Source organism: Sceloporus undulatus, chromosome 6 (assembly GCF_019175285.1).
Source record: "Sceloporus undulatus isolate JIND9_A2432 ecotype Alabama chromosome 6, SceUnd_v1.1, whole genome shotgun sequence".
Classification (NCBI taxonomy): Eukaryota; Metazoa; Chordata; class Lepidosauria; order Squamata; family Phrynosomatidae; genus Sceloporus; species Sceloporus undulatus.
The window spans coordinates 107,104,215-107,128,909 of record NC_056527.1 but is presented as its reverse complement, the minus strand read 5'-3'; the positions used below and the strand labels follow the sequence as shown (position 1 = coordinate 107,128,909).

Sequence of the window (24,695 nt, the reverse complement as noted above, 5' to 3'; positions counted from 1 at the left end):
GTGTATTAACTAATACTGTTTTAGGGATGCCTGGGAATTTGTTTGAATTCATATTTTGAAATAGACCAATGTGATCCAAGCTGCCTGGACAAATAAGCATGAAAGAAAGCAGGGGCCCTTCATATTTTGTATTTCTGTAATGTAAGGGGAATCATATGTACTGGATCATATTTACAAGAAATTGATAAAAATACATATGTAAATATACTTCATGCATTTGTAAAAAAATGCAGATTACTGTGGAAATTGGGCAGAACAGAACAGCACAAGGAAGTAAACTTTGTACTACAGCTCCCATCACCCACAACAGCACCAGCCATCACATTCACTAGCTTTGATGGATACAGATGCAAACTCTGGCAGCTGCAGCCTTAACAAAGTAACTGGACCAGGCCATGGAAGAGTTAGGAAGAAAATATCCATTTAAATAACACAGACCAGAAAACAGACTGATTCCTTCCTCCCTGTGATCTAACCGCAACCGAGGAAGAAAGGTTACTGCAAAGAAGCCACAAAGTCAGAATCCAGCTCTGAAGTCGACACTGTTCTCCCGTACTTCCTAGATAAAGCCCAGTGAAATCTTACAAAATCTGATTTATTTATTTTTTGTCCCTCTCAGATGCCTCCCTTGTCCTTCCTTGTACTGACCAGGCACACAGGCAATGGAGAAGATGTGAACTCCAGGCAAGACAAAGTGTTCCAGGAGTTGGTTTGAGTTCTGGGCATCAAAGAGAGTCACTTCACTTGCAGAGTGGGTTCCTGCAGCCACCCAGAGCTGTGAGCTGCCTGTGATGCGCTGGTGGGGGCTACCCTATAAGTCAGAGAAAAGGAGGGGTTAGCAAGCATTTGGGCAGCAATTCTTAAACTGTAACCTTAGTGCTTATTATTAATTATCTCCAGGGCTGCCAATATTCACACATATTATTGGGCTACATGGGAGAGACACATAAACGAAATGGAAACATATTTGTATTTTATTCCACTATCACTCTACCACCTTCATGTTCACCATGTGGCACATGACATGCTGCATAATGTAAGCAGAGTAAATATTTATGTAAGCCAGTAACATCTGGAAACTGACACATGCCATGCCAGTGTAAAGGGGCTGAGTTAAATTTGCTTCCTGACAATAAGTTTTACTGGACAATAATTTTTACTGCTGGACTGCCAAGATATCAGATAACTAAAATTAAAATAAGCAAAACCCCCAAAGCAATGTAAGATAAAAAATAACAATAATAAAGCCACCATATAAAATAGAAAACTGTCATTAGAGAAGAACAAAACACTGACAAGAGAAAGAATTTAAAAAACTGATTCATTGCCCTTTCATACTATCCAATTATAGCTCTACAACTCCACTTTAAATAACATGCAAACATCCTGTGGAATCCTGAGATTTGTAGTTTGGTGAGGCATTTAGAAATCTAAGCCAGAGCTCTCTGGCACCTTCCCAGACTACAAACCCTAGGATTCCACAGGATGTTGTCACGGCATTTACACCAGAACCATAGTGCTATAACTGAAGTATGAAGGGGGCTGTAGGTTGGAGGGACCTTCCACATATTATCGGACAACAACTCCCTACATTTCTCTCAACTTGCTATGCTAGCTAAAGATGCTTGGAGTTGCTGCCCAGCCACATCTGGAGGGTCATGTGACTTTCATCCAGACGAGATGGTAAAAACACTCCAAACTGAAAGCCAACATAAGCCTCAAACAGACAGACCAAAAGAAGTCATTTTGGGGGCATGGCATTTAGATGATGAATACCTCTGAAGTAGCTGGAAACTGTGCCGTGGCTGCTCTAAGGGAGGAAAAGCTTGACTAAAAAGAAGCAGAAATGGACCACTCTAGCCCAGAAAGTTCATACCTTCGACCCTGAATAAACATCTCGGTATGAAACTGGTCCAAAATGAATGCTCTATCCTAACCCTAACCCTAAGCCCTAAGTCACTGGTGCAAGTGAGCATTTAAAAAGGATGGAGCCGGCAGTAAGGGCAGCAATACAAAAAAGTGTGACATCTCCAATGGCTTCAAGTACAAAATATAGAAACCAGACAGTCCAAGATGGGCATGGGTGAAGGGGGCATGATTGTGCACTGGGCATACCTCTGCTCCAATGACTTGTCCCGGTGGGGGGGGGGGAGGTCCCACAGGTGCGACTCTGTGCCCAATCAAAAGGGGGCTGCCATCCAATGGGACGGCATCTATTATTATTATTATTATTATTATTATTATTATTATTATTAATAATAATAACCTTTATTTATAAAGCGCTGTAAATTTACACAGCGCTGTACATACAATCTTTTTAATTGGACGGTTCCCTGCCCTCAGGCTTACAATCCAAAAAGACACGACACAAAGGGAGTGGTAGTGGGGAAGGGGCCTCTCTAGTAGGATAATACATATAAAATACATAGCAATATAGGAAATGATTCAATAAAACAGGCAACAAAAGAACATCAAATAGCAAGTGACAATTATGCAATGCCTGGGAACGCTGCCCTGAACAGGATGGTCTTCAACTCCGTTTTGAAGCTGGTTAAAGAAGTGCATCAAGGCATCAAGGAGTCACTGGTGGTGTGTTTCTGTGATGGTGCAACATGGATAGTAGTGGTGGGGAATTAAAAAAATACCCAGCAGTGTGGTTTGATGCTGTCATGTGTGGTCATGGCGTGCGTATGCAGACTGCTTTGGGAGCAATCAATGCAGTCAGCGTCAGCAGGGTCTCAGCCCGCTTTCAGAAGCAGCTTCAGGCCACTCTTTTCTGCCCATCTGCTTGACTCCCTAGATAACAGGGAGTGTTTACTATCCGATGCAAAACTGAAAGCTAAATTACCCCCTTCCTAGCCTCAAACATAAATACTTACCACCTCTAGCAATTTTTGATACTCAGGCCCAAGTGAAGCTGCAGCACACCAGAGCTGCAAGAAAAGAGACACGAGTAAGCCTTTGAGACTGATGGCCTCTCCTATTAAGAATAATTTTGCAATTGCATCATCCCCATCTCATCTGCAATCAGAAGTTTTGGCTAAGTAATTCTCAAAGTGGAGCAAACAGCTATGCCAGAAGAGGGCTGCAAACGTGCCAGTTAGGTTTTTTAAAAAAACATTTCCTCTCAGCCCATGGTCCTATCTACATAGAGTCTGTTTCTCCTAAACTGAAACTCAAGTCAGCTGGAAAAAAGGTAAGTGTCCCCCACTTACCCAATGTCTGAAGACATTATGCTTTACTACCTTGGTACTGGGATCTTTCTGATCCAGCATCCGTAACTGAACAAGTGCAGGGATGTTGGTGCCCCTTGGAGATAAATCTTGACCCTACAATGAAAGAAGAACCAAACTTAAACATGTGGAAACTTAACTTTATGGACTGCTAGTCCCTAAGGAAGAATGAATTTCATTATAGGGATGGAAGAAAACAAATACTGGCTGTCAAAGCCACTGCCTCGCTTGACCACATTACATCATGCAGGACCAAATACATATGGCTCCCTTTTCTATAGGGGCACTATTATTCCTTCATCAAATGTTGGAAAATTAACCAAAACCATCGGATGTGACAACCATCAATGTGATACAATCATGCATAACAATGTCAATTCCCTATGCTATTCTTCTTTGAACCCAATTTGTGAGGACTAGCTGCTTGGAACAGGATTTATAAAGAAGACCTAAATACCCTTCTGTTTATCCAAGCCTTTGAGTGAGAACTGCCTGGTGTAGAAAATCTTTTAACTAGGTTGTATTGCATTTATATTTGCCCTTTCACCATTGCTTTTTTATATTTTAACTGCTTTTTAAAAACCTAACAGTTTGTTTTAATGGACCTATTTAATTGTTTTTTAAATATTTTTATTAGCCATAGTTTTAACAGTATTTGGTTCTAACCCAAATAGTTAGCTGCCTTGAGTCTCATATTGGAAGAATGGCAAGATATTAACCAATCAATCAACATGGAGGACAATAGCTACATGCAGCCATGGATGAATGGATGGATTGGTTAATTAATTAATCAAATATTAGCATGTGTGCAAGGATGCTCACCTGGAGCTCAGGTGGCTGGCTCCATCCATGGATCTGTGCCCGGCCATGCTCCTGCCAGATGTGTGAGCGAATCTCCCTATACAGTTCTTGCCGCTTCTGCTGTGGGGAGGTGTCAGCCCTGTAGAGACACAGAGGTTGATAGCTGGAGGGTACATACAGTCATGGATGCTAATCTACTCGGCATACAGCTAAAGAATATAAACTGCATAGATTCTGCTGGGATTTACTCAGGAGCAAGAGCATGAAATTGTTGCCCAAAGTAGATTATTTCTGACACAGACGTTGGAGATGTCTTGTCAATCAGTCATGGGCAAGATGGACCAGTCCTATAACTAGGATCATTTTCTGCAGAAAGAGGTCTTAGCCCAGTAGGCAAGAGGGCATATATTGCAAACAGATGCCTCAGGCTCAATTCTCAGCATCCCCCAGTAAAAAAGAAAAAAAAAAAAGGGGGGGGGGAACAAAAAAGGGGAAAAAGAATGCCCAGCTGCTCTTAGGTAATAGAAAGGTATGTATGTACCCAGGATACTGGACAGCCTTTTCCAGTCTAGAGATTTCCACATTCATTGGGCTACAACCACATCCTCCCAAGCCAGGGCAGGTGAGGATGGTGGAAACTGTAGTCAAAGCCACTGGAAGAGCTCCAAGTGGGGGAAGACTGCCCTTGGGGAATTGATTCCAGCTGAAACAGACAATACTGAGCCGGATGAACTGCACGGTTCTCCTTGCACCATAGCAGCATGCGTGGAAGAAGCACAAATGATGATTCGCACAAGGAGGCCTCTGTACTGTTTCAATTGTACTTTTTTATCTTTTAAACAATATTTTGATTCTTTTAATGAATAATGTGTTTTAATACTGTACAGTTTAAATATATTTTAATATTTACATTTGTATGTTTTTAACTGCATTTTTAAAACTATAAGCTGATTTGAGTTCCAATTTGGAACTCAAATATACTACTACTACTACTTCTACAAATAATAATAATAATAATAATAATAATCCTAAAGTTGATGGAGACCACAGGAACCACTTAGGTCCAACCTCTACCATGGCAGAATACATAACTAAAGCACTCTTGAAAGATGCCCTCCACCCTCCAAGGCAATCCATTCCACTGTTGAACAGCTCTTATGGTGAAGTTCTTCCGAATGTTCAGGTGATATACCACTTACTCAGCGGTGGGTGAGGTAGCTCGTGGGATATATCTCAAGGCTGGAGACAACTGCCCCCCATTTCTCCCCAGTTCACTGCGGCCACTGGGGCTAGACCGGGACCTCCCTGGAGGCAGTGGGGAAGCAGGTGATCTCTCGAGAGAGTCTGAAGGGCTGAATAAACGATCAAAGCTGCATGGGAAGAGGAAAGAGAGGAAAACTAATGTGTACTGGAAAAGAGTGCTAACTATCTCTTTGGAAAGTTTATACAAGTCCAACAGTAAAGAAACACAGATTTCGGCTCTGAAAGCAGTGGTACTTTGCACTCTACACAAACAAACCAAACTAGATATAACACTTCTCAGGTTTGTAGAAATCTGTTCTCTTTTCTAGTCTAGGCTTAGCAGCTAAAAAGGCAACAGAGGCTCTCCAGTCCTCACCATACAAACAGAAATCTTTTGTGGTTTCACATGGCATTGTCCTCTCACATAGCTTTGCTTCACTTCATTTTTTATTTCATTTAATTTTTTAATTAAAAAGAGAGATTCTCAGCTATGCTCTGCACCCAATAAGAAACTCTACAGTGCAGTATACTGGAGTGCAGACAGCTGTGTTTAGAGGGACAGAGCTTAGATAGCACCTACATTTTCCAGAAAGACGACTTTTTCATCTGAACAGCTTGTTCCTCCCGTGAAGCCCTGGGAAGAAAAAAATGTTGTTTAAAAGGCACACTGATACTTCTTCTTCTTCTTATAGTTTTATCAGCTAATTTCTAGTCATCAAGGCTAGAAAACAGAACCAGACAGCAACATACATATCTGGTTATTTTCTACCCTCTTTTAAAACACAGAAAAGCACTTAATGGGAGCGGGAATAAGGACCTAAGTCAGGGGTGGGCAAAGTGTACCTTTCAAGCTGCATATTCTGGCAAAGATTGATGAGAATTGCAGTACAACAGCTGTTTTTGTAGCTCTCAGGACCCACCAAAGGTCAAAAAATGCCCCAAATGCCCTCCAAGGGATGCGGGGTCATTTTTGTCACATTCTCTCCCCCTCCCCCAATACACACCCCTTTAGGCTCAAAAAAGACCGTTGTTAAAGCATGAAGTAAAATGAGTTACTTCTGATTACTTCTTGTTTTAAAAAAGGCTGCTCCTGAGCTTAAAATGGGCCAGGAGGGTCTAAAATGACAAAAATGTCCCTTAGATAGGATTAGGAGGGAAACTGGTGCCTTTTTTCTTCTTTTTTGTAGTGGGGTTGTGGCCCCCCAAAGTTTCATCAGAAGCTAATATGGCCTCCTAGCCTCCCACAGTTGTCCACTTCTGGCCTACATACTCCTGTCAGTCTCAACTACAGTGGAGCCATTGAAACCATTGGGTTTACCTATGCATTGACTCATCATTCAACAACTGATTCATTGAATGTTCAGTAGCTGGGACTAACCACTAGGATTCCAGCCCCTATGGCCCTTCAGCTGTTGTTGGACTGCAATTCCCATCAACTCTTGCCAGAATAATGAGTAGTAAAAATGCTGTGGATTGCAGTCCAGCAACATCCTGAGGCACACTTTTTGCCCCATCACCACCACAAATGAGAGCTAGTCTGACTTTGGTAGGAAATATGAATACATACTAGCTCTCTAGGCAAACTATCAAAGATAACATAAATATTGGCCTGGCAATCATGGAGTGCTTTTGCAGAACAGTGCCTATAGCTTGAGGTTAGCAAAAGTCCTGCAGCTTCTGGTTTATTCCACAAGGAGCAAAAGTTTAGCCAACCTTAGGGGAGAGCAAAAGGACTTTTTGGATAGCACTTGGCTGCTAGCAATGACCTTGCTAACTTTCATAATACTCTGACTGAGAATACAACTTTCAGTAACGCATACTTCTTACCTCAAGAACCTCAAAACTCCTAATTCCCTTCTGCTCTCACTTATTTGGGTGCTGCTGCTACTTTGTCAGCCAAGAAAGAAAACTCTCTTCCATGTCTCTTACCCTGACATGTTGTAACAGCCAGCATAAAGGTACCAAAAGAGAATTAAAGAATGAAAAGAAAAGAAAACAGAAAAGAAAAGAAACTTTCTCCTGTACTACTAGTCTAAAGAGTTTGGACAAATTAACTTTTTGGACTAATATTTCCAGAATCCTCTAGCTTCCCATGCCTGTTGAGGGATTCTGAGGAAGCAGTCCATAAAGGTAATGTTTGCAAGCTTTGGACATGGAGGAAGATCTGTGACCTTTTATACACCTAACAATGTCACATTTTCAGAGTTAACTGGCTTGGCCATGCAGCAAAATACAAATACAAAATTCCAAAATCTACAAAACAGGAATATCTTTACTGGCCAACCAAAATGCACAAAATATATCCTGCAAGCTTTAGAAGCTTCACTAATTTCTTCATCAAGCAAAGATGTTAAAAATCATACAGAAGAAGAAAAGTGACAATGGCGTGGTACATACTGCCATAAAACGGTGTACCAGCATGGCAACCACACAGTCCCTAACCCTAGAACGTATGGACAGTGTAACAATGGAGGCGCCCTGTGTACACAGGCGATGCCATTGTTATGTAAGCGCCGCATGGCGTCCGAACGTTGCTGCGTGGCACTTACGTAAAGAGTGCGCCGGTGGTGCACTTGTTACACCGTTCCTGCAGCTTTTTTAGATTCTTTTTCCTCCGCAGGGAAGCCACGGGGTTTGGTGGCTGTGGCTTCCTTCCAGAAGAAAAAAGGCCACCAGCAGGCCGCTCTATTCAGGCGGTCTGTCCCAGGCCAATGTTAGAGTCACAGGCATAAATTCTGCCACAGGTGTTATTTCTCTTGTCAATTAAAGATGACATAAGGATAGCAATGCAGGCAAAGGCTACTCCCCTTCTTGGCCATGTGGAGACAAGGAACAAAGGGCAGTAAAATACATATCATATTTCAAATCCATTAGCAGCAGCAAAGTAACTTCCACTGAGATGCAGGCAAACTCTATGCTGTACAGAGCTAACTGCCCCTTTCTTAGGCAGAGAACACTGAATTTCTCAAGAAGTCTTTGTACTGTTACATGTGGAAAAACATTTAGTTACTGTATAGGTAAAACTTGCCAATTGTAGTCCAAATGAAATTTTTACCTTTGTATATGCATAACGCTGCCCTGCCCTTTGCTCCGTCCGACGCCATTACCGACCGGAAGTCCCTTTCTTACTGCCATTCCCTTTCCCTTGTGTGTTGTGTCTTATTTATATTGTAAGCATCAGGGAAGGGAACTGTAAAATTAACAATTTATTAGTCACTATGAGAGCCTTTGGGGCTGAAGAGTATGATATAAATACTCTAAATAAATAAATGTATTTTGTGCATTTTGCTTAGCCCATAAAAATAACACCGCTTTGTGGGTTTTGGATTTTATTGTAATGATTTCTAGTGGAACACATTAGGGCCACAACGATTTATGGTTTGATTCAATAACAGCCAAATTATTTTTGGCTTTTACAAAGTGGAAAAGTGCTCAGGTAGCCAAAGACAATGGCAAGTTATCAAGCAGTAATAATGGTGGTAACAGCAATCACTCAAGTTAGCAACTTCTTCAGAGAGCGTGAGGGAGAGAAACCCATCTTCCTCCTCCCTTCAAGAGTCCCAGGGCCTGTCAGAACCTCAGTGCCACAGACCTTAGTAGCTCAGTACGTCGAACAGCTTCCTGCAACTCCATCAGCCTCTCCTTGTAGAGGTTACGCTCCATCACGACTCTTGCCATCTCAGCTCGGGTGAATCTCTGGGGTCGGGATGAGCCTCCTTCAGCCTGAGGAAGAAGACAATGATGCTGCTTCACCAGCACACACACGAATGCACGCTCACACTTTCCTCAGAGTGAGATCCAGAGTCCCGACTCCCACTTTTCTCCTATTATCCTATAATTGGGGAACGCTTCTTGGTCCCTATCTGCACTCCTCAAAACCCAGCAACCTTGGCAGTCATGACATGTCCCAGCAGTGGATGCTCTAGTTACCTCCCCCTCCTCGCTTGAACGTCTCGTATCCTCAAACTCCTGTCGGATCCTGGAATAAGAAGAATGAATGGTTTAAATATATGCTCACAGATTTATAAAAACTAAAATTATAATCATGGGAAGTTGATATCCTGGGATGGGAGTGGTGTCTCTTTCCCTTTTAATTTAGAAATCCTCAGTCACATGGCTAGCTCAACACAAACTGGATTTTTCTTAACTAATTACACAGACAATGGTTAGGAGCACCAGCTACCAAATAAAAGACACACGATGACTTATTAAGTAACTGAAGTAACACATGAAGATGTTTTCAGTCAGAACTTACTCTTACTTTTTCAAGACCTTACTCCTGCTTTTCAAAGGAGTAATACATTATATGTGAAGTAACACACAAGTCTGTATACTCTACCTTAATTATAGGTTGAATATCGCTTAGTTGAAAATCTAAAATTTGAATTTCTCCAAAGACCAAAACTTTTTCATGGGTGGCTGAGATAGTGACACCTTGTTTTCTGATGGTTCAATGTACGCACAGTTTATTTCATGCACAAAATTATTTAAAATATTTGTATAAAATTACCTTCAGGCTATGTGTATAAGGTATATATCAGGGGTAGGCAACCTTTTTGAGCCGGGGGCTGGGTTGCTGTCCCTCAGACAACTGGGGGGCCGAAGCCAAAAAATAAATAATTAAATAATTTTTTTTAAAAAAAGATTAAATATATAAATGAACCAGGACAAATGTAGGACAAAATTTTCAAATTGAAGACACTTTTTTTAAAAAAATGGAGGACACGCGAAAAAATTTGCTGATTTTTAAAAAAATGTTAATCTAAATGCATGTTTCTAAGGCTCTAATAGCAAATGGCCCCCCAAAGGCCCCGGCAGCAATCGGCGGCAGGACCGGGCTGGGGCTGGTCCCAAGGCCTTGCCGGGCCGCATCCGGCCCACGGGCCGCAGGTTGCCTACCCTTGGTATATATGAAGCATAAATCAATGTCAGGTTTAGACTTGGGTCCCATCTCAAAGATATCTCATTATGTATATGCAAATATTTCAAAATCTGAAACACTTCTCAAGCATTTCAGATGAGATACTCAACTTGTACTATTATTGTATGCCTACTTTCCTGGCAACACAGAGGGCACAGAGACTGGAAAGAAAAACAGAGCTAAAATAGAGCTGAAGAAGACTGGTTAGAATCAGGAGTAAATGGAAGTTGTTCTGCTCTGAGCAGAGGCCGGAAAAGAACTAATAAGACTGAACAGTAACAGCTTAAGGACCAGCCAAATTCAATTTGTGATCACATGGTTCCTGCCTACCTCTGGGAAAGGATAGGGAGAAACCTATATTGTGTGGATTCTTCCTATCTCACTGATTCAGAGAAGACTGGACGATGCAAACCAAAGAAACACAAACAACACAGACTGTTAAAATATAAAGGATAACTAACATGTGGAAATCAGGCAACATCTTTCTTCATTAGTTAAATCAGGGATGGGCAACTGTGGCCCCTCAAATGTTTCTGGCCTACTACTCCCACTCAGCCCTAACTACCACCACCAATGGTATGAAATGATGGAAGCTGTGGCTCAAACACAATGGAAAGGCTACAGTTGCTCACCTCAGAGTCACACCATGTTCTTAGTTAGAGACAAGCACTGGTTAGAACACAGGACTTTGGCCAGGGAGGCTGAGGTTTAAATCTTCTGTCTGTCATACTGTTTACTGGGTGACTATGTGTGAATCATCTTCTCCCCACCAACTTAACTACTTTGCTGGGTTTTTGTAGGAATAAAAGGAAAATAAATGAAAAAGCCCCCCCTCTCCAAATACCTACATTTTTCTTTAGTACCTTTGAAAGATTTGTTGCTCTGTATTGCTATTATGAGGTATTGCTCTCCTCTGCTTTACTGGAGCCAGTGCTGTTCGGTAGACAAATCAGATTGACTGTACAAATGAAAGGAAGTACTATGACCAGATCTTACCGGATAAGTTCCAACTCAGCCTCCTTCAGCTGGGCTTGACAGCGGCTCAGAGCCCCCAGTGTCCCCTCGCGCTCCATCTGCAGTGACTCACGCTCTTCAGTAAGCTCTTCCACACGAGCAATGAGATGGCGCCGAGCAGTATCCAGAGCAATCCTGGAGAAAGGAATGAGATGGATACCAAAGACTTTAAACTTGAGATTGATGGTTTGCAAAAATGCAAGGTATAACCTAACTGAGACTGTTGTATGGCAGGGCTGCTATAATAGGCTGGGAATGGCTGGATCTATGTTTCTTTTAACTTTCTGTTAAGTCCAGCACCATTAACCACAACAGACAACGGCATTTCCTTCCATAGAGGGGGGAAAAGAGGGATCCAAGTCCCATCACTTTAGGCCAGGAAAGCAAAAAATAATTCTTACCGTTCCTCTTGCAGCTTAGTGTTTTCTGCCATGAGAGTTTCTAAGGCATCCCCTGTAAAGATAGCCAAATGGTGACATCACTGAGCTGTTAGAGCAAAGAGTTAACACATTTTTGGGAGGATGGGAAGCATGCTTTTCAGCTTGTGACTGAAATTCAGGAGTGAGGCCAAGATTTTCAGGCTCTTTGGGGCAATAGATTCCCAGTGGGGAAAGAATGCAGAACAAGAGTGAACAAGAGGTTTCACTACTCACCCTGCAAATCGGCACCGTCGTCCATATCACTGAGAAGTTCAGGGCTGAGGCCCGAGACCTCGGCGAAAAGGGAGACCGTGTTGCGCTCGAGGGTGGTACTCAAGGGGCTGAGAGACAGACAGACAAACAAACAAACAAATAGACAGACAAGAGTTCCCACCCTGCCACCCCCTTCCTGGTAACCATGCACACACATGTCTGACACCACAGTAGAAAAAAACCAATGGGAAAACATGGGATTGTGTATGTGTGGGATCCCAGGAGAAAAAGGAACACAGAGGTATAATCCTCAAAATACTACCCTCGCTCTGCATCCTATGACTGCTGTGCTTTCAAAATTTCATTTGTAGAAGGGAAAGTGTGAAAAAAGAGAAGCTGCCTGTCTGGCCATCACACTCAATTGTATGTTGTTATCCAAAGCAGCAAGCATGATAGCTAGAAGGGCTAACTCTTCTCATATAAGAGCACCTATACAGTGAAGGGTCAGAGGAAACATCAGGAGATTAGAGGATGGGAAGTTCATGCTGAGGTTGAGAGAGAGAGGAAGGAAAAGCCAAAAGGTTTCCTTACCCTGCTAGGTAAGTGCCAGTGAACAAGTGAGCAAGAAGCCAATGAGGTTTTCATAATATGCATTTTGTGCTCTAAATAAGTGAACACATTCTGCTTACCTGCTTGTTTGCTGTGGGTCAGATCCCAGTTCTGGAGTGGAGCTTACAAGGTCATCCAAGTCAAAACACTGCCTATGAGCAGGAGAGGCTAATGATGAGAGAAGGAATTTGGGGGGGGGGGGGGGGTAAGGTGGAAGAACACAACATATTTATCATTTCTATAGATCACTATCTGTAATTTATTAATCTCTCTGTAGTCCTTTGGATATAACCTATACAAATATTGCTCCTTTTGGGGGAAAATCTTTGTGGTACTTTGGTGTTGATATTTAGCTCTGCTGCCCAGTCCTGGAAAGATCTTGACCAAACATCTTAGAGAGCTACCAACCAATCAGAGGGAAAAAATACTGGATAGGCAGAACAATGGTCCAATAGATACTATGGCGGTTACAAACGGCCCCCAAGGGGCCGTTTTCCCGCCGCCGCCATTCGCTGCCGAGGAAGCCCCGCTGCCAGACCGCGAGGCTCCTGCGCAGCAAAAAAGGAGCGGCGAAATGCCGCTCCTTTTTGGAAGGCGGAAGTGGCGCGCGAGGTGGAGTGCGCCCTCGTGACGTCACTTCCGCCGCGACACGTCTGGACGCACAGCGTCCAATATGTAAAAATGGGGCGCCCATGTGGATGGGCACCGCAAAAAAGTACGCGCTCCCGCGTTACTGGGAGGAAAAGCCGTCAGGAAGGTAAGAACCTTCCTAACCTAATACGGCCCCTTCCTACCCTAGTACGCGCAGAGCGCCGTACTTTATGGCGGTTTGTAACCCGCCTAAGTAAAGTTTAATCTTATAAAAGGGGAGGAGGAGAGAAAGGAAGAGAGAGGTTGATGGAGAAAGAAAGTCAGGAGGAGGAAGGAAGGAAGGAAGGAAGGAAGGAAGGAAGGAAGGAAGGAAGAAAAAGAAAGAAAGAAATGGTTCCTTCCATACCATCCTTCTCAGGCTGCACCATTTCTTGTGCCAAGGGGAAAGAGTTCCTTTCTGTGTCACTCTCAGACATCTTTTTCAAATGGGGAAGCTCTTGGATCTCTCCAGGTTCCTGTGGGAGACAGATGAAAAAACACAGAAGGGGTACATAACTGGCTTGTTTCATTACAGATAATTCTTCCTCATCTCCCTTCATTTCTCAGTGTTCATTCTACAGATTATATTCCATATTGGAGTTTATTGATTTGTTTCCACAGACCTTGTTTAGTTATGTCTTTGTTACCATTATATTTACTGATTTGTTTTCCTCAGTTTGTGTTTTGTGGCCAAGTTTTTCTCTCGCCTCTATAACATGTTGTGTATTTGGCTGTCCTCTCACAATTTTTGTTCGTTTATGTTTTAATCTCTTTCAGAGTATTTTTATATTTCTCCTACTGGTCACTGACATCATTGTTTTGTAACTCTCTTTTGCTACTGAAGTTATATTACTGATATCATTGTGCCTACTTTCTAAATGTATGCCTTATTTCCTTTATTTAGATTTAGTTAGTGCTTTTTCTCTTACTAACAATCCTTTTTGTTAGGACTCCCTTCAGTGGAGGGCATGCTGGCTGGAAGACTCTGGGAATTAAGATAACTTTCCCCAGGAACCAGCTGCCTTAACACCTCTGCTTCTATGCAGCTCTCCCACCCACCACTGCTGCCATTTGCCAAGAGACAACAAACAGCTTGGAGTCCAAGCTAAGCTACTTACTTCTGGGGAACGAGATGGTTCAGGAAGTCCAGACTCTGACGTTCTTGACAGAAATTCAGGGGACATCCGGAGCGGAGGGGGCTTCAATCTGCCCAGCAAAGGTGGAGAAAACCTTATTGGGTTTGCTTCATTACTACCTGGAAAATATTCATCTTTCTTTCCTATCCTAACCACCTTAAAACCAGTGATGTTGTCAACATATGCAATTAAAGCAGCAAACAATAACAAGAAAATAGTTAAGTGGAAATACTGCACAGGAACACCTTCTAAAAGGAGATCAGTGTTGCCACGTGCTAAAGCAAACAACAAAAAGAGAAAGACCCCAGGGAATCTCCATCAATCTTAAAGCTTTGGGAGAACAGGATGAATCTTATCAATTATTTTATTTTAAAGACTAATAAAGAGAGAGTGGGGAAATGATGTTCCGTAATTAGGTCTGCATCTGCACAGCAGAAATTACACTGTTTGACACTGCTTTAGCAATAGCTAAGGTCTTCTTTCCCTCCCTGTGGAAATGGGTGGAAACCGCATGCAGATGAATGGCCACTGTGGTAGAGGCCGAAGAAGAGGGAATGGACAGCAACACTGCACCACTTCAGATGCAAACTTTTCTTCCTCTTGTTAGATGGGTGAGAACAGAGTCTGGAGAAAGTTACATTGGGTCTATCAACATCACACAATTATAACACTTTGATACTACAGTGCACCTGCGTCATACATGGGTGCATTTTATGCGGCCTTCGACATATGCTGAAAGCTGCGCTGGGAGAAGGGGCAGTGCATACCATAGGAAATAATGGGGTGCATGCCTGTGGCATGCACGCACTACTGTGCCACCACATGCACGAGCCCCATTCATTTAAATGGAGCTCGAGCATAGGCGGAATTCACTTTACACAAGGAAGTCCGGAACGGATCCCCTGCGTAAAGAAAGGGCAGACAGTACTTTAGTGCCATGGTTCTACCCTATGGAATCCTGGAATGTGTAGTTTCATGAGGTACTTGGAATTCTCTGCCATATAGCTTTAGTTCAAGGACATGTACTAGAGAATTCTAAGTATCTCATGAAACTGTAAGTCTCAGATTTCCAAAGGATGGAACCATAGCAGACAACTTGTACAATCCCACCAGCACTGACCATGCTGAACTGGGGGGATTCTGAGAGCTGCGGTCCAAAAAAGTAACTTTTCCCAAATCCGGGGATCACCATCTTGCTTACTAACTGCACAATGTCTTCCTTCCATGGCAACTGCCTCCTCCAAACCTTTTTAACTCTGCAGATGAAGATCCAGTTTGACCCATACCAGCCGATGCCCTCTGCAATTTCAGTTCCTTGTAGTTTTGCATCATCTGTACAGAATAGAGGATGAAGTGAAAATATGGTCCCTCTTGGGAGGGACAAGGAGGGTGGAGGGAAAGAAGACAGCAGCCTAGAAAAGATTGCTTCTGGCCAAACATACCTTCGAGTGGGTCTGACTGAGAGTTGAGAGCTCTTTAAGCAATGAAGATTTTTGCTCCTCCAGGCTGGCCACTATGAAGAGAAAGGGACAGGAAGAGAGGGGTAGTGGTGACATACCTGTGTTTACACAATACACTTAAACTAGCTTCAAATGGGGGGGGGGGACCACAAATAGTGTTCAAAAGTGCCACTTGTATACTATTTGTCCTTCATGTAGTGAGGGAAAGAGAACAGGAGTAAGCCATTTTGGAATCAAATGGACATGCTGCTCAATGTAAGTTAGTGATGAACAAAGCCAACCTTTTAATGTTTTGTTTTCTTTAAACAGAAGATTTGTTTGTGAAAACTTCCCAACATTCTGGATCACCAGCCTTGTATCCTTGCATTACTGGTTGGGGATGATGGCAGCTACAACTGGATGGCTCCAGGATAGAAAAGGCTTAGGCAATGTATTTTCTACAGGTGCTCTAGTGGTTTGAACATTGGAATATGACTCTGGTGACCAGGGTTTGAATCCCAACTCAGTCATGGAAACTCACTAGGTGACCTTGGGTGATCACACTCTCTTAGCCTCAGAGGAAGGCAAAGGCAAGTCCCCTCTGAACAAATCTTGCCAAGAAAATACCATGATAGGGTTGCCTTAGGGTAGTCGTAAGCTGGAAACAACTTGAAGGCACACAACAACATATGTCTTTTTAAAACCATCTCATTCAACAGGGACCACTATCACATCCAGGGGCATCCAATGCACTATTTGAAACAGTACTTTCTTTTCTTTCTCGCATTTAGTACTTCAAACTTGTCTAGACTTTTTGGTCATGAGGACTTTATTTATTGCTCCCCACTTTATTTGGAGAACTCCAAATTCTAAAAGATAAGTCTGAGGGAAGGGAATTATCAAATTTCCACCCACTCCCATATGAGCCTGTCTGAAATTTGAAATCATTAGACAAAGCTCTGTGGTGTTTCCCAACTCTTTATGAAGTTGTATTGTTGGATACATAACAGTGGTTTATCAATAGAAGCACACTGACTGTGGAACTCCCTCCCGAAGGAAGTTAGGCTGATGCCATCTCCTTTGAGCTTTTGACAGGCAGCCAAAACTGTTTGTTTTCGCATGGCTTTCAATGTCTGAAATTACTTTGTTTGAAAATGTTTTATCTGCGTACTGTTTTAATTGCTTTTATTTGTTAATTGCCTCAAGAGCCCTTGTGGGCTGGGAGGCAATACCGAAATATTTAAAATAAATAAACAATTTGTAAGCTTCTCTGAGAGTCTTTTTGGCTGAGGGGCAAGGTGTAAATACATTCAATAAATAATGAATACATATAGTGTTACAATGAGAGAGACATAAGGTGGAAGAGAACACATCTGGTTTGCTATCTAGTTGCTCTGTGTTTTCCTTCTGTGAATATTTGTGTGTGTCTATGTCCCTTTAAGTCTCTTGTCAACATATGGCAACCCCATTAATTTCACAGGGTTTTCTTAGGCAAGGGATACGCAGAGGTAGTTTTGCCAGTTACTCCCTCTGATATAGAGCCTACAGCACCTGGTATTCATACACAGTTATAAATGTGGCTCAAAGAACAAAAGGGTGCACACAGACAATATTGTGCAGCTCTATGTTCCCTTACACCCCAGTCTTGGCAAACTGGATAGGCAGGCCCAGCCAGAGTTCTCAAGTGTCAGACTCAAAGAAACGGAAGGATGGTGCAGGACTCGGCATGTCTGTGTTTTGGGATAGGCATGAGTGGGTGGTAAGTCATCCTGCAAGCGGAAGATGGAAGCAGAATACACCAGCAGGAGGATTTCCGATTGAATTCAGCCATCCCTACACCTTTTCTCAAATAGCATCCTCCTAGTGGAGAGAGAGAGAGTTTATCCAACATCTTTTACCAAATGCAAAATGTTTGTCATCTGGCTTGCAAAGAACCATGGGATGGTTGTTAATAAACAGGACAACTTGTGACTGTCCATCAGCCCTAGCTAGGGAGTCATCGGAACCTGTCATTTTCAGGGCCATGTGTTCTACACCCCAACTTAAAGGTATACAAGGTTAGATGGGCTCCATGTGCATGAGCCTCACCCTGATCAGCGTAGCTCCTTGCTTTCCCATCCAAGGTACGGGTCTGCCCTTCAAGCCGGTTCATGGCTATCACATGCGCCTTGCGTTCCTGCTCCATGGCGTCCTCCAGCTCCATGAACCGCTGCAGAAAAAGAACCAAAGAGTCTGGGGAAATGATGCCTATGCCCTCTTCACCCAATCCTAGAGTACTGCTGGGGCTAGAAGTTGTTCTCTCTGAACCCATGAAGATCTCTTTCATTTCTCTATCACGGCTTTTCCGGTATCCCCTTCCAACAATGCTTGGCAGTCAGCCTTGTCTAACTCCAGGTTACACAGCAAATTGAAGCTAGGCAATACCTTGAATAAAGACAAAAAATCTGAGGGCTTATGGTTCATTTCCTTTATCAAAAAGAGCTTAGAAACTCTTTCCACTTTTCAGCTCAGCAAGCGAAGAGGTAAAGGTAAAGGCACTAGGGAGAAATCTGCAGAACTAGGAAAAGTGGCAACTTCCAGAATCTCACAGCTGGCATGGCCACTAGTACAGCTGAGAGCTACAGTCCCTCTAAAAACTTTTCTAAGCTCTGGAAATGTAACAAAGTTTCTAAAAAATTTTGGCAGTATGAAAAGGACTGTTGTTTCCCTGCTCCTGCCTCTTTTCACTGTGTACAGAAATGCAAGGACATCCACTGAAACTGAGAGGCCACAAAGTATAAGACAAAACAAGGGAAATGTTGTTTTATTCAAAGCAAAATTAAACTGGATACTGCAATGGCAACTACTGTAACTGATCGGGGGCAAGGGGTGTAGGGGTGATACAGGAAAACATAAGGGTAGAACCCCTCAGTAGAATTCCAGTTTCTAACACAATCCTTTCCACTATTCTAAACACAGTGGCCAACTAGATTCCTCTGGGAAGCCCATAAGCAAGCCATGAGTACACTAGCATCCTAACAATGGTGACTGATATTGGAAGTAATATAGCTGAAAATATCACTAATGCAATTTCTTAGGTTAGAGACTTGCTGTGTGTAAAGTAAAAGCTGTCAATGGCTAGTAATCATGGTAGCTATATTACTTGAGGGGGTCCACTATTACCAGGGACAAAATGTGGAACAAATTCTAGACTAAACTGTAGGACAACTGCAGGACAAAACTCAGCCCAAAATGTAGGACATTTAAGAAAAATGGAAGACCTTAAATGTCCTACATTTTGGGTTGAGTTTTGTCCTGCAGTTGTCCTACAGTTTGGTCTTGAATTTGTCCTACATTTTGTCCCTGGTAATAGTGGACAATTATGGCCTCAAGTAATATAGCTACCATAACTACTAGCCATTGACAGCTATTATCAACCTGTCTGTTCTCCTTTTAAAGCCATCACTACATTTTGTGGCAGTGAGCTCCACAGATTAATTAATTACTAATTGTGAAGTACTTCTTTTCGTTTATTTATTTATTACATTATTGCATTTTTATATTGCTTTTTCCAAAAAAGGGACCCAAGTGGCTCACAAGATAAAAACATTTTTGGAAAAAAAAAAACAATTAAAACAACCCAGTGCAAACAATAAAAATTAAAATTCAAAACATACAACAGTTAAAAATATATAAAAGTTAAAAAACATATCTGTAATCTAAAACACATCCCATGTAAAAGCCACCCTGTCATGATTTTTAAAAGCCAGCTTCTGTTTTTTATTAATCTGTTCCATCTATATATTCCACCAAGTAGCTTCACTAGATGACTTTGAATTTTATACATTTTTTCATCACATTCCTATCAGGAAAAGTTTGGGGGCTTTATAGTTTAGTAGTATGAGGTGTATGTATGTGTGTTCCAAGCTACTGGGCATTTCAATTACTCTTTCCTGTACCTTTTCCAATACTACCATCTGTTGGGGATGCTTTGATTGAGATTTCCTGCATGGCAGGGGGTTGGACTGGACAGCCCTGGCCTTGCGGTCTCTTCCAACTCTACGATTCTACCATTTTCTTTCGCAGGTGTGATGACCAAAGCAATACACAGGATTTCAAGTACAGTTGCTTCAAAAAACTGTACAAAGGCACTACAGTATCCATAGTTGTATCTTTTATTCCTTTTCTAATGAATCCCGACATGGAATTCACCTTTTTAAAAGCAGCTACATATGCTAGGATCACATTTTTCAAGGAGTTGTCCATCACACCAAGATCACTTTCCTATTCAGTCACCATCAACTAAGATCCCCATCACTTCTATGTGAAGCCAGATTTTTATTGTTATTATTGCATTTAGATCACTTTATAGGTGCTTTAATGCCCATTCTCCCATATCAGAGAGATTCTTTTAGATAAATTTCCTTTTGTTTTCATCACTTTAAAGAGTTTGGCATCACACTAAATAATCTGGTATCAACGGCAAGCTTGGTCACCAAATCCCAAACTCCAGATCAATTATGGCCCAAAATACACTGCAGAAATAATCCAGTTTGAGACTGCTTTAACTGCCCTGGCTCAGTGCTAGGGAATCCTGGGAAAAGTAGTTTATTGTTGCACCAGAACTCTTTGACAGAGAAGGCTAAATGTCTCACACAACCATAGTTCCCAGAATTCCCTAGCATTGACCCAGGGCAGTTAAACCATTTTCAAATGGGATTATTTCTGCAATGCGTTTTGGACCCAAGAATGGATAAAATGCACCAATTCCAAAAAGAAATCTGTGGGGGACCACGTTATTCATATCTCTGTACATTGTAAGATCAACTGTTCCTTCCTAGTTTCTTAGGCTAACTTCACTCCTGAGTCTTTGGTGGAGAATTCATGCCAAAGTGGGAGAATTTATGGCTGTCTAAATGCTGCCAACTGGAACTCCTATCATACCTCACCACTAACTACTACTAATGGGAACTTCTTTAACCAGCTTCAAAACGGAGCTGAAGACCATCCTGTTCAGAGAAGCGTTCCCAGGCATTGCATAATTCTCACTTGCTATTTGATGTTCTTTTGTTGTCTGTTTTATTCAATCATTTCCTGTATTGCTTTATATGTATTATCTTACTAGACAGGCCCCTTCCCCACCACCACTCCCTTCTCCTTCTGTGTCGAGCCTTTTTAGATTGTAAGCCTGAGGGCAGGGAACCGTCCAATTAAAAAGAATGTATGTACAGCGCTGTGTAAATTTACAGCGCTTTATAAATAAAGGTTAATAATAATAAATAACTGGAGTCTAAGCTCATCTGTGATTCGCACCTGCAATCTAGAATAAAAAAGGGGGGGAGGGGGCTTAAAATTAATTTGCAACATTTGCCTGGAACCTTTATTTCTGCTTACCAAGATGCTTCATTTTTTCCCTGATAACATTTTTTCCTTTCTTCTCTTTTGTTCACTTGAAGTCCCATAATTCCTAGACAGCAAGGCCTTTGGTCAGCAATTCTGGCGTTCAGGTTCCAAACATCTGGAGGATTACAGTTTGAGAACCACATCTCTGGATGTTTCAGACCCAATCTGCACTATATGACTAATACAGTTTGATACTGCTTTAACTGCCACAGCTCAATGCTATGAGAGCTATACTTTTGCGAGGTATTTTCCTTTCTCTGTCAGCGAGCTCTGGTGCCACAATGAACTACAAATCCCATGCTTCTACGCGGTGGTAGCCATGGAGGTTAAAGGGGTGTCAAACTTTATTTCCACAGTGCAAACGCAGCCTTGGACTTACACTCCTGGAAGCTTCAGTCAGCATGGCCCAGGGCCAAGGATTCTGAGAAATAAAATCCAAACTGTCTTAAAGACCAAAGGTCCAGAGAAGCACTGCTCTACATAATAAGAGGAACCTTTCCTGGAAAAAAGACCATGGATGGCATTGTGGTTCCGAGGGCAAAGAAAACCCATGCCCTTGTCTCTGGCTACAAAGTGCCAACTTGGGCAACTATCAGCTCTGACAAAGAAAAAGACCAGTTGCTCACAGGCAGAAGAAGAGAAAGGACCTGAATAGTGACCATGCCGGCGGGAAGTTGATCAACCAGTATGTCTTTGTAGGGTTGAATCTATACTCCAAAAATAATGCAGTTTGACACCACTTTACCTGCCATGGCTCAGTGCTATGGAATCATAGGACCTCTGACAAAGGTGGGTTAAATACTTCACAGAACTCCAAATCCCATAGCACAGAGCCATAGATGTTAAAACAGTGTCAAACCACATTATTTCTGCAGCGCAGATCCAACTAAGTAACGCACCTGCATTCCCACTGCAGAAATAATCCACTTTGACACTGCTTAAGTGCCATGGCTCGATGCTATGGGATTCTGAGATTTGTAGTTTTGTGAGAAATCTAGAAAAAGCCAAGATGGTGTAAGGGTGCGAGTGCTGGACTACAACTGTGAAGACTAAGATTCAATTTCCAGCTCGGCTGTGAAACCCACTGGGTTACCTTGGGCAAGTCACACTCTCTCAGCCTCAAGGGATGGCAGTGAGCAAATCTTCCCCAAAAAACCATGATAGTTTCATCTTAGGATGGCTATAAATCAGAAATGACTTGAAGGCATATAACAACAAGATATTTAGCCTTCTCTGTCAGAGAGTTCTCCTGTCACAACAAACTACTGTATAAATCTCAGTATGTAAAGGGATCCTGTATCACCTTTCAGACTAATTGAAAGAAAGAAGTTGGTAGCAGCTGGAAACTACCAACTTCTACCTTTCAGTCAGTCTCAAAGGTGATGCAAGATACTGATTTTCCAGACCATCACGGCTATTTCTTTGAATTCCACAAATCGCAGGAGACCATAGCAGCTAAAGTGGTGTCAAACTGGATTATCTCTCCAGTGTGGATGCAGCCTATAGGCATGCAGGAAACCTTACTTCAGTTGGATCTGCACTGCAGAGATAATGCAGCTTGACACTGCTTTGACTTGCCATGGCTCAGTGCTAAGGAAACCTGGGATGTGTAGTTTTGCGAGACAGCTAGCCTCCTCTGTCAGAGAGCTCTGGTGCCACAAGAAACTACAGATCCCAGGATTCCATAGTACTGAACTGTGGCAGTTAAAGCGCTGCCAAACCGGATTATTTCTGCCGTGTGGACACAGCCTTTCCCAAGGAGAAACCTGACTGTTGGTGTTCAATACCTACCTCTTCGGCCCGCTTGCGCCCGGACCGTTCCCGTTCGTACTGCTCCAGGAGTCGGAGCCGGTCATCCCGCAACCGCTCCAGCGCCTGGTCCCGCTCTCGGACTTGTCCGCAGGCCCCTTGCAGTGACTCCAGGACCGAGACCAGTTGAGGCAAGAGCCCTGACACTGCCCCTGTCCCATGGGCCCCGACCAGCCGCTCCAGCTCCCCATAGAGCCCACCAGCCATGGCAGAGACCAGCTCCTCGTAGGGGGCCGGGTTGGGGTCCCCATCACCGCCAAACGTCTCCTCAGGGTCTTCCATGGCGAATAGCTCTCACCACTACACCCTCCAGCCTCCGTGGGTCTCAGGGAAAAAGAGCCCTTCCTAGTGGTTAGAGCAAATATATATATATATATATATATATATATTCTGCTCAGGTTGCCAAGGTCTGTAACCACTTCAAGAAGGCGGCAGAGCTTCACCTGTGGAATTGCCACCTTCCCCTCAAGAGCTTCTCCTGTTGAATTGCTGCTTTCCTCCTTGAGGTCCCACTGTTGAATTGCAGCCTTCCCGTCAAGAGCTTTCCCTGTTGAACAGCAATTCCCTTCAAGCTTCACCTGTTGAATTGCTGCCTTCCCCTCAAGATCTTCACCTGCTGAATGGCCACCTTCCTCTCAAGATTCTTCCCGTTGAATAGCAGTTCCCCTCAAGACCTCTTCCCCTCTGGATTTGCAGTCTTCCGCTCAAGATTCTTCACCTGTTGAATTGCAATTCCCCTCAAGAGGCTTCACCTCTCCAATTGCTGCCTTCCCCTCAAGAGCCTCCCTGATGAATTGCTGCCTTTCCTTCAAGATCTTCCCGTTGAATTGCTGCCTCCCCTTCAAGATTCCATCACTGTTGAATTGCTGCCTTCCACTGAAGTTCTTCACCTGTTGAATTGCTGCCTTTCCCTCAAGACCTCTTCACCTGTTGAATTGCAGCTTTCCCTTCAAGATATCACCTGTTGAATTACAGCCTTTCACTCGAGAAGTTTCACCTGTCAAATTGCTGCCTTCCCCTCAAGATCTCTTCACCTGTTGAATTGCCGCCTTCCCCCTTGATTCTTCCCTTGTTAAATTGCTGCCTGCCCCTCAAGACCTTCCCCTGTTGAATTGCAGCCTTCCCCTCAGGATGAGTATCACTGCCCTGCCTTGGGAGCTCTAGTTCTCCCCCACGAAGAAAGCCAGTCCTCGGCCTCTGGCGCCCTCCACTCCGCATCCAAGGGCCCAGGCGACCCTCTACCTAACGACTAGGCTCCACTCCCCCAGAAACACACACACACACACATATATATATATATATATATATATATATATATATATATATATATAACCAATATATATAACCAATATAATTTTTCCTGCTCTAACCACTAGGACCCTCTCTCCCTGGAACCCCAGGAGCGGCCTCAGTGACCCGCCCGGAGGACAAAAATGCCCCCTTTGACCCAGGTCCCTTCCCCAACTTCCGCCGGCGGACAAGACTCCGCTCCCAACTTCGGCTCACTTTCCAAGACCAAAGGGAGGCGGGACAGAACCCCTCAGCCAACCAATAGCTAACGAGGAATGAGCCAAGGGCGGCCAATCGGATGCCGAGGTGCCACTCCGGTGGCCAATGGCGTGCTAGAGTCTTCCGCCGGGCTGGAGAGAAAGGAGGAGGGTGTCGAAGGAGCTTAGTATTAACTTTCTGCCATCATCAGTGATCACATGACTACGGGTCATGTGACTCTTGGGAGCTGGCTGGGCGTGTGGGACATGCACTTTTCACATCCCAGGCAATGGTTCTGTGGCCTTCCCTTGGGATCGTTTCACTTTGGCCTTTTTGCCCCCAACCTAATTAAGGATTAA

General features: G+C 43.2%; 1 protein-coding gene across 2 annotated transcripts in view; it reads right to left on the bottom strand.

The window, feature by feature from the left end:
• Positions 1-24,117, bottom strand: part of LOC121934300 (C-Jun-amino-terminal kinase-interacting protein 3-like) — a 36,567-nt gene extending 12,450 nt beyond the window's left edge. The window contains exons 1-18 of one of the 2 annotated variants that reach the window (XM_042474668.1): positions 22,831-24,117; positions 17,746-17,866; positions 15,661-15,731; positions 15,465-15,550; positions 14,201-14,288; positions 13,450-13,558; positions 12,533-12,620; positions 11,865-11,971; positions 11,613-11,664; positions 11,194-11,346; positions 9,207-9,255; positions 8,869-8,999; positions 5,857-5,910; positions 5,234-5,404; positions 4,056-4,173; positions 3,246-3,329; positions 2,880-2,933; positions 649-811 (exon numbers count right to left, since the gene is read on the bottom strand). In XM_042474668.1, the coding sequence (XP_042330602.1) occupies positions 649-811; positions 2,880-2,933; positions 3,246-3,329; positions 4,056-4,173; positions 5,234-5,404; positions 5,857-5,910; positions 8,869-8,999; positions 9,207-9,255; positions 11,194-11,346; positions 11,613-11,664; positions 11,865-11,971; positions 12,533-12,620; positions 13,450-13,558; positions 14,201-14,288; positions 15,465-15,550; positions 15,661-15,731; positions 17,746-17,866; positions 22,831-23,130 (1,999 nt within the window). In that variant the 5' untranslated portion in view covers positions 23,131-24,117. Of the gene's footprint in view, positions 1-648; positions 812-2,879; positions 2,934-3,245; positions 3,330-4,055; positions 4,174-5,233; positions 5,405-5,856; positions 5,911-8,868; positions 9,000-9,206; positions 9,256-11,193; positions 11,347-11,612; positions 11,665-11,864; positions 11,972-12,532; positions 12,621-13,449; positions 13,559-14,200; positions 14,289-15,419; positions 15,551-15,660; positions 15,732-17,745; positions 17,867-22,830 lie in introns of those variants that run through there. The other variant, XM_042474669.1, reaches the window with a different exon arrangement.
• Between the last annotated feature and the right edge of the window lie 578 nt (positions 24,118-24,695).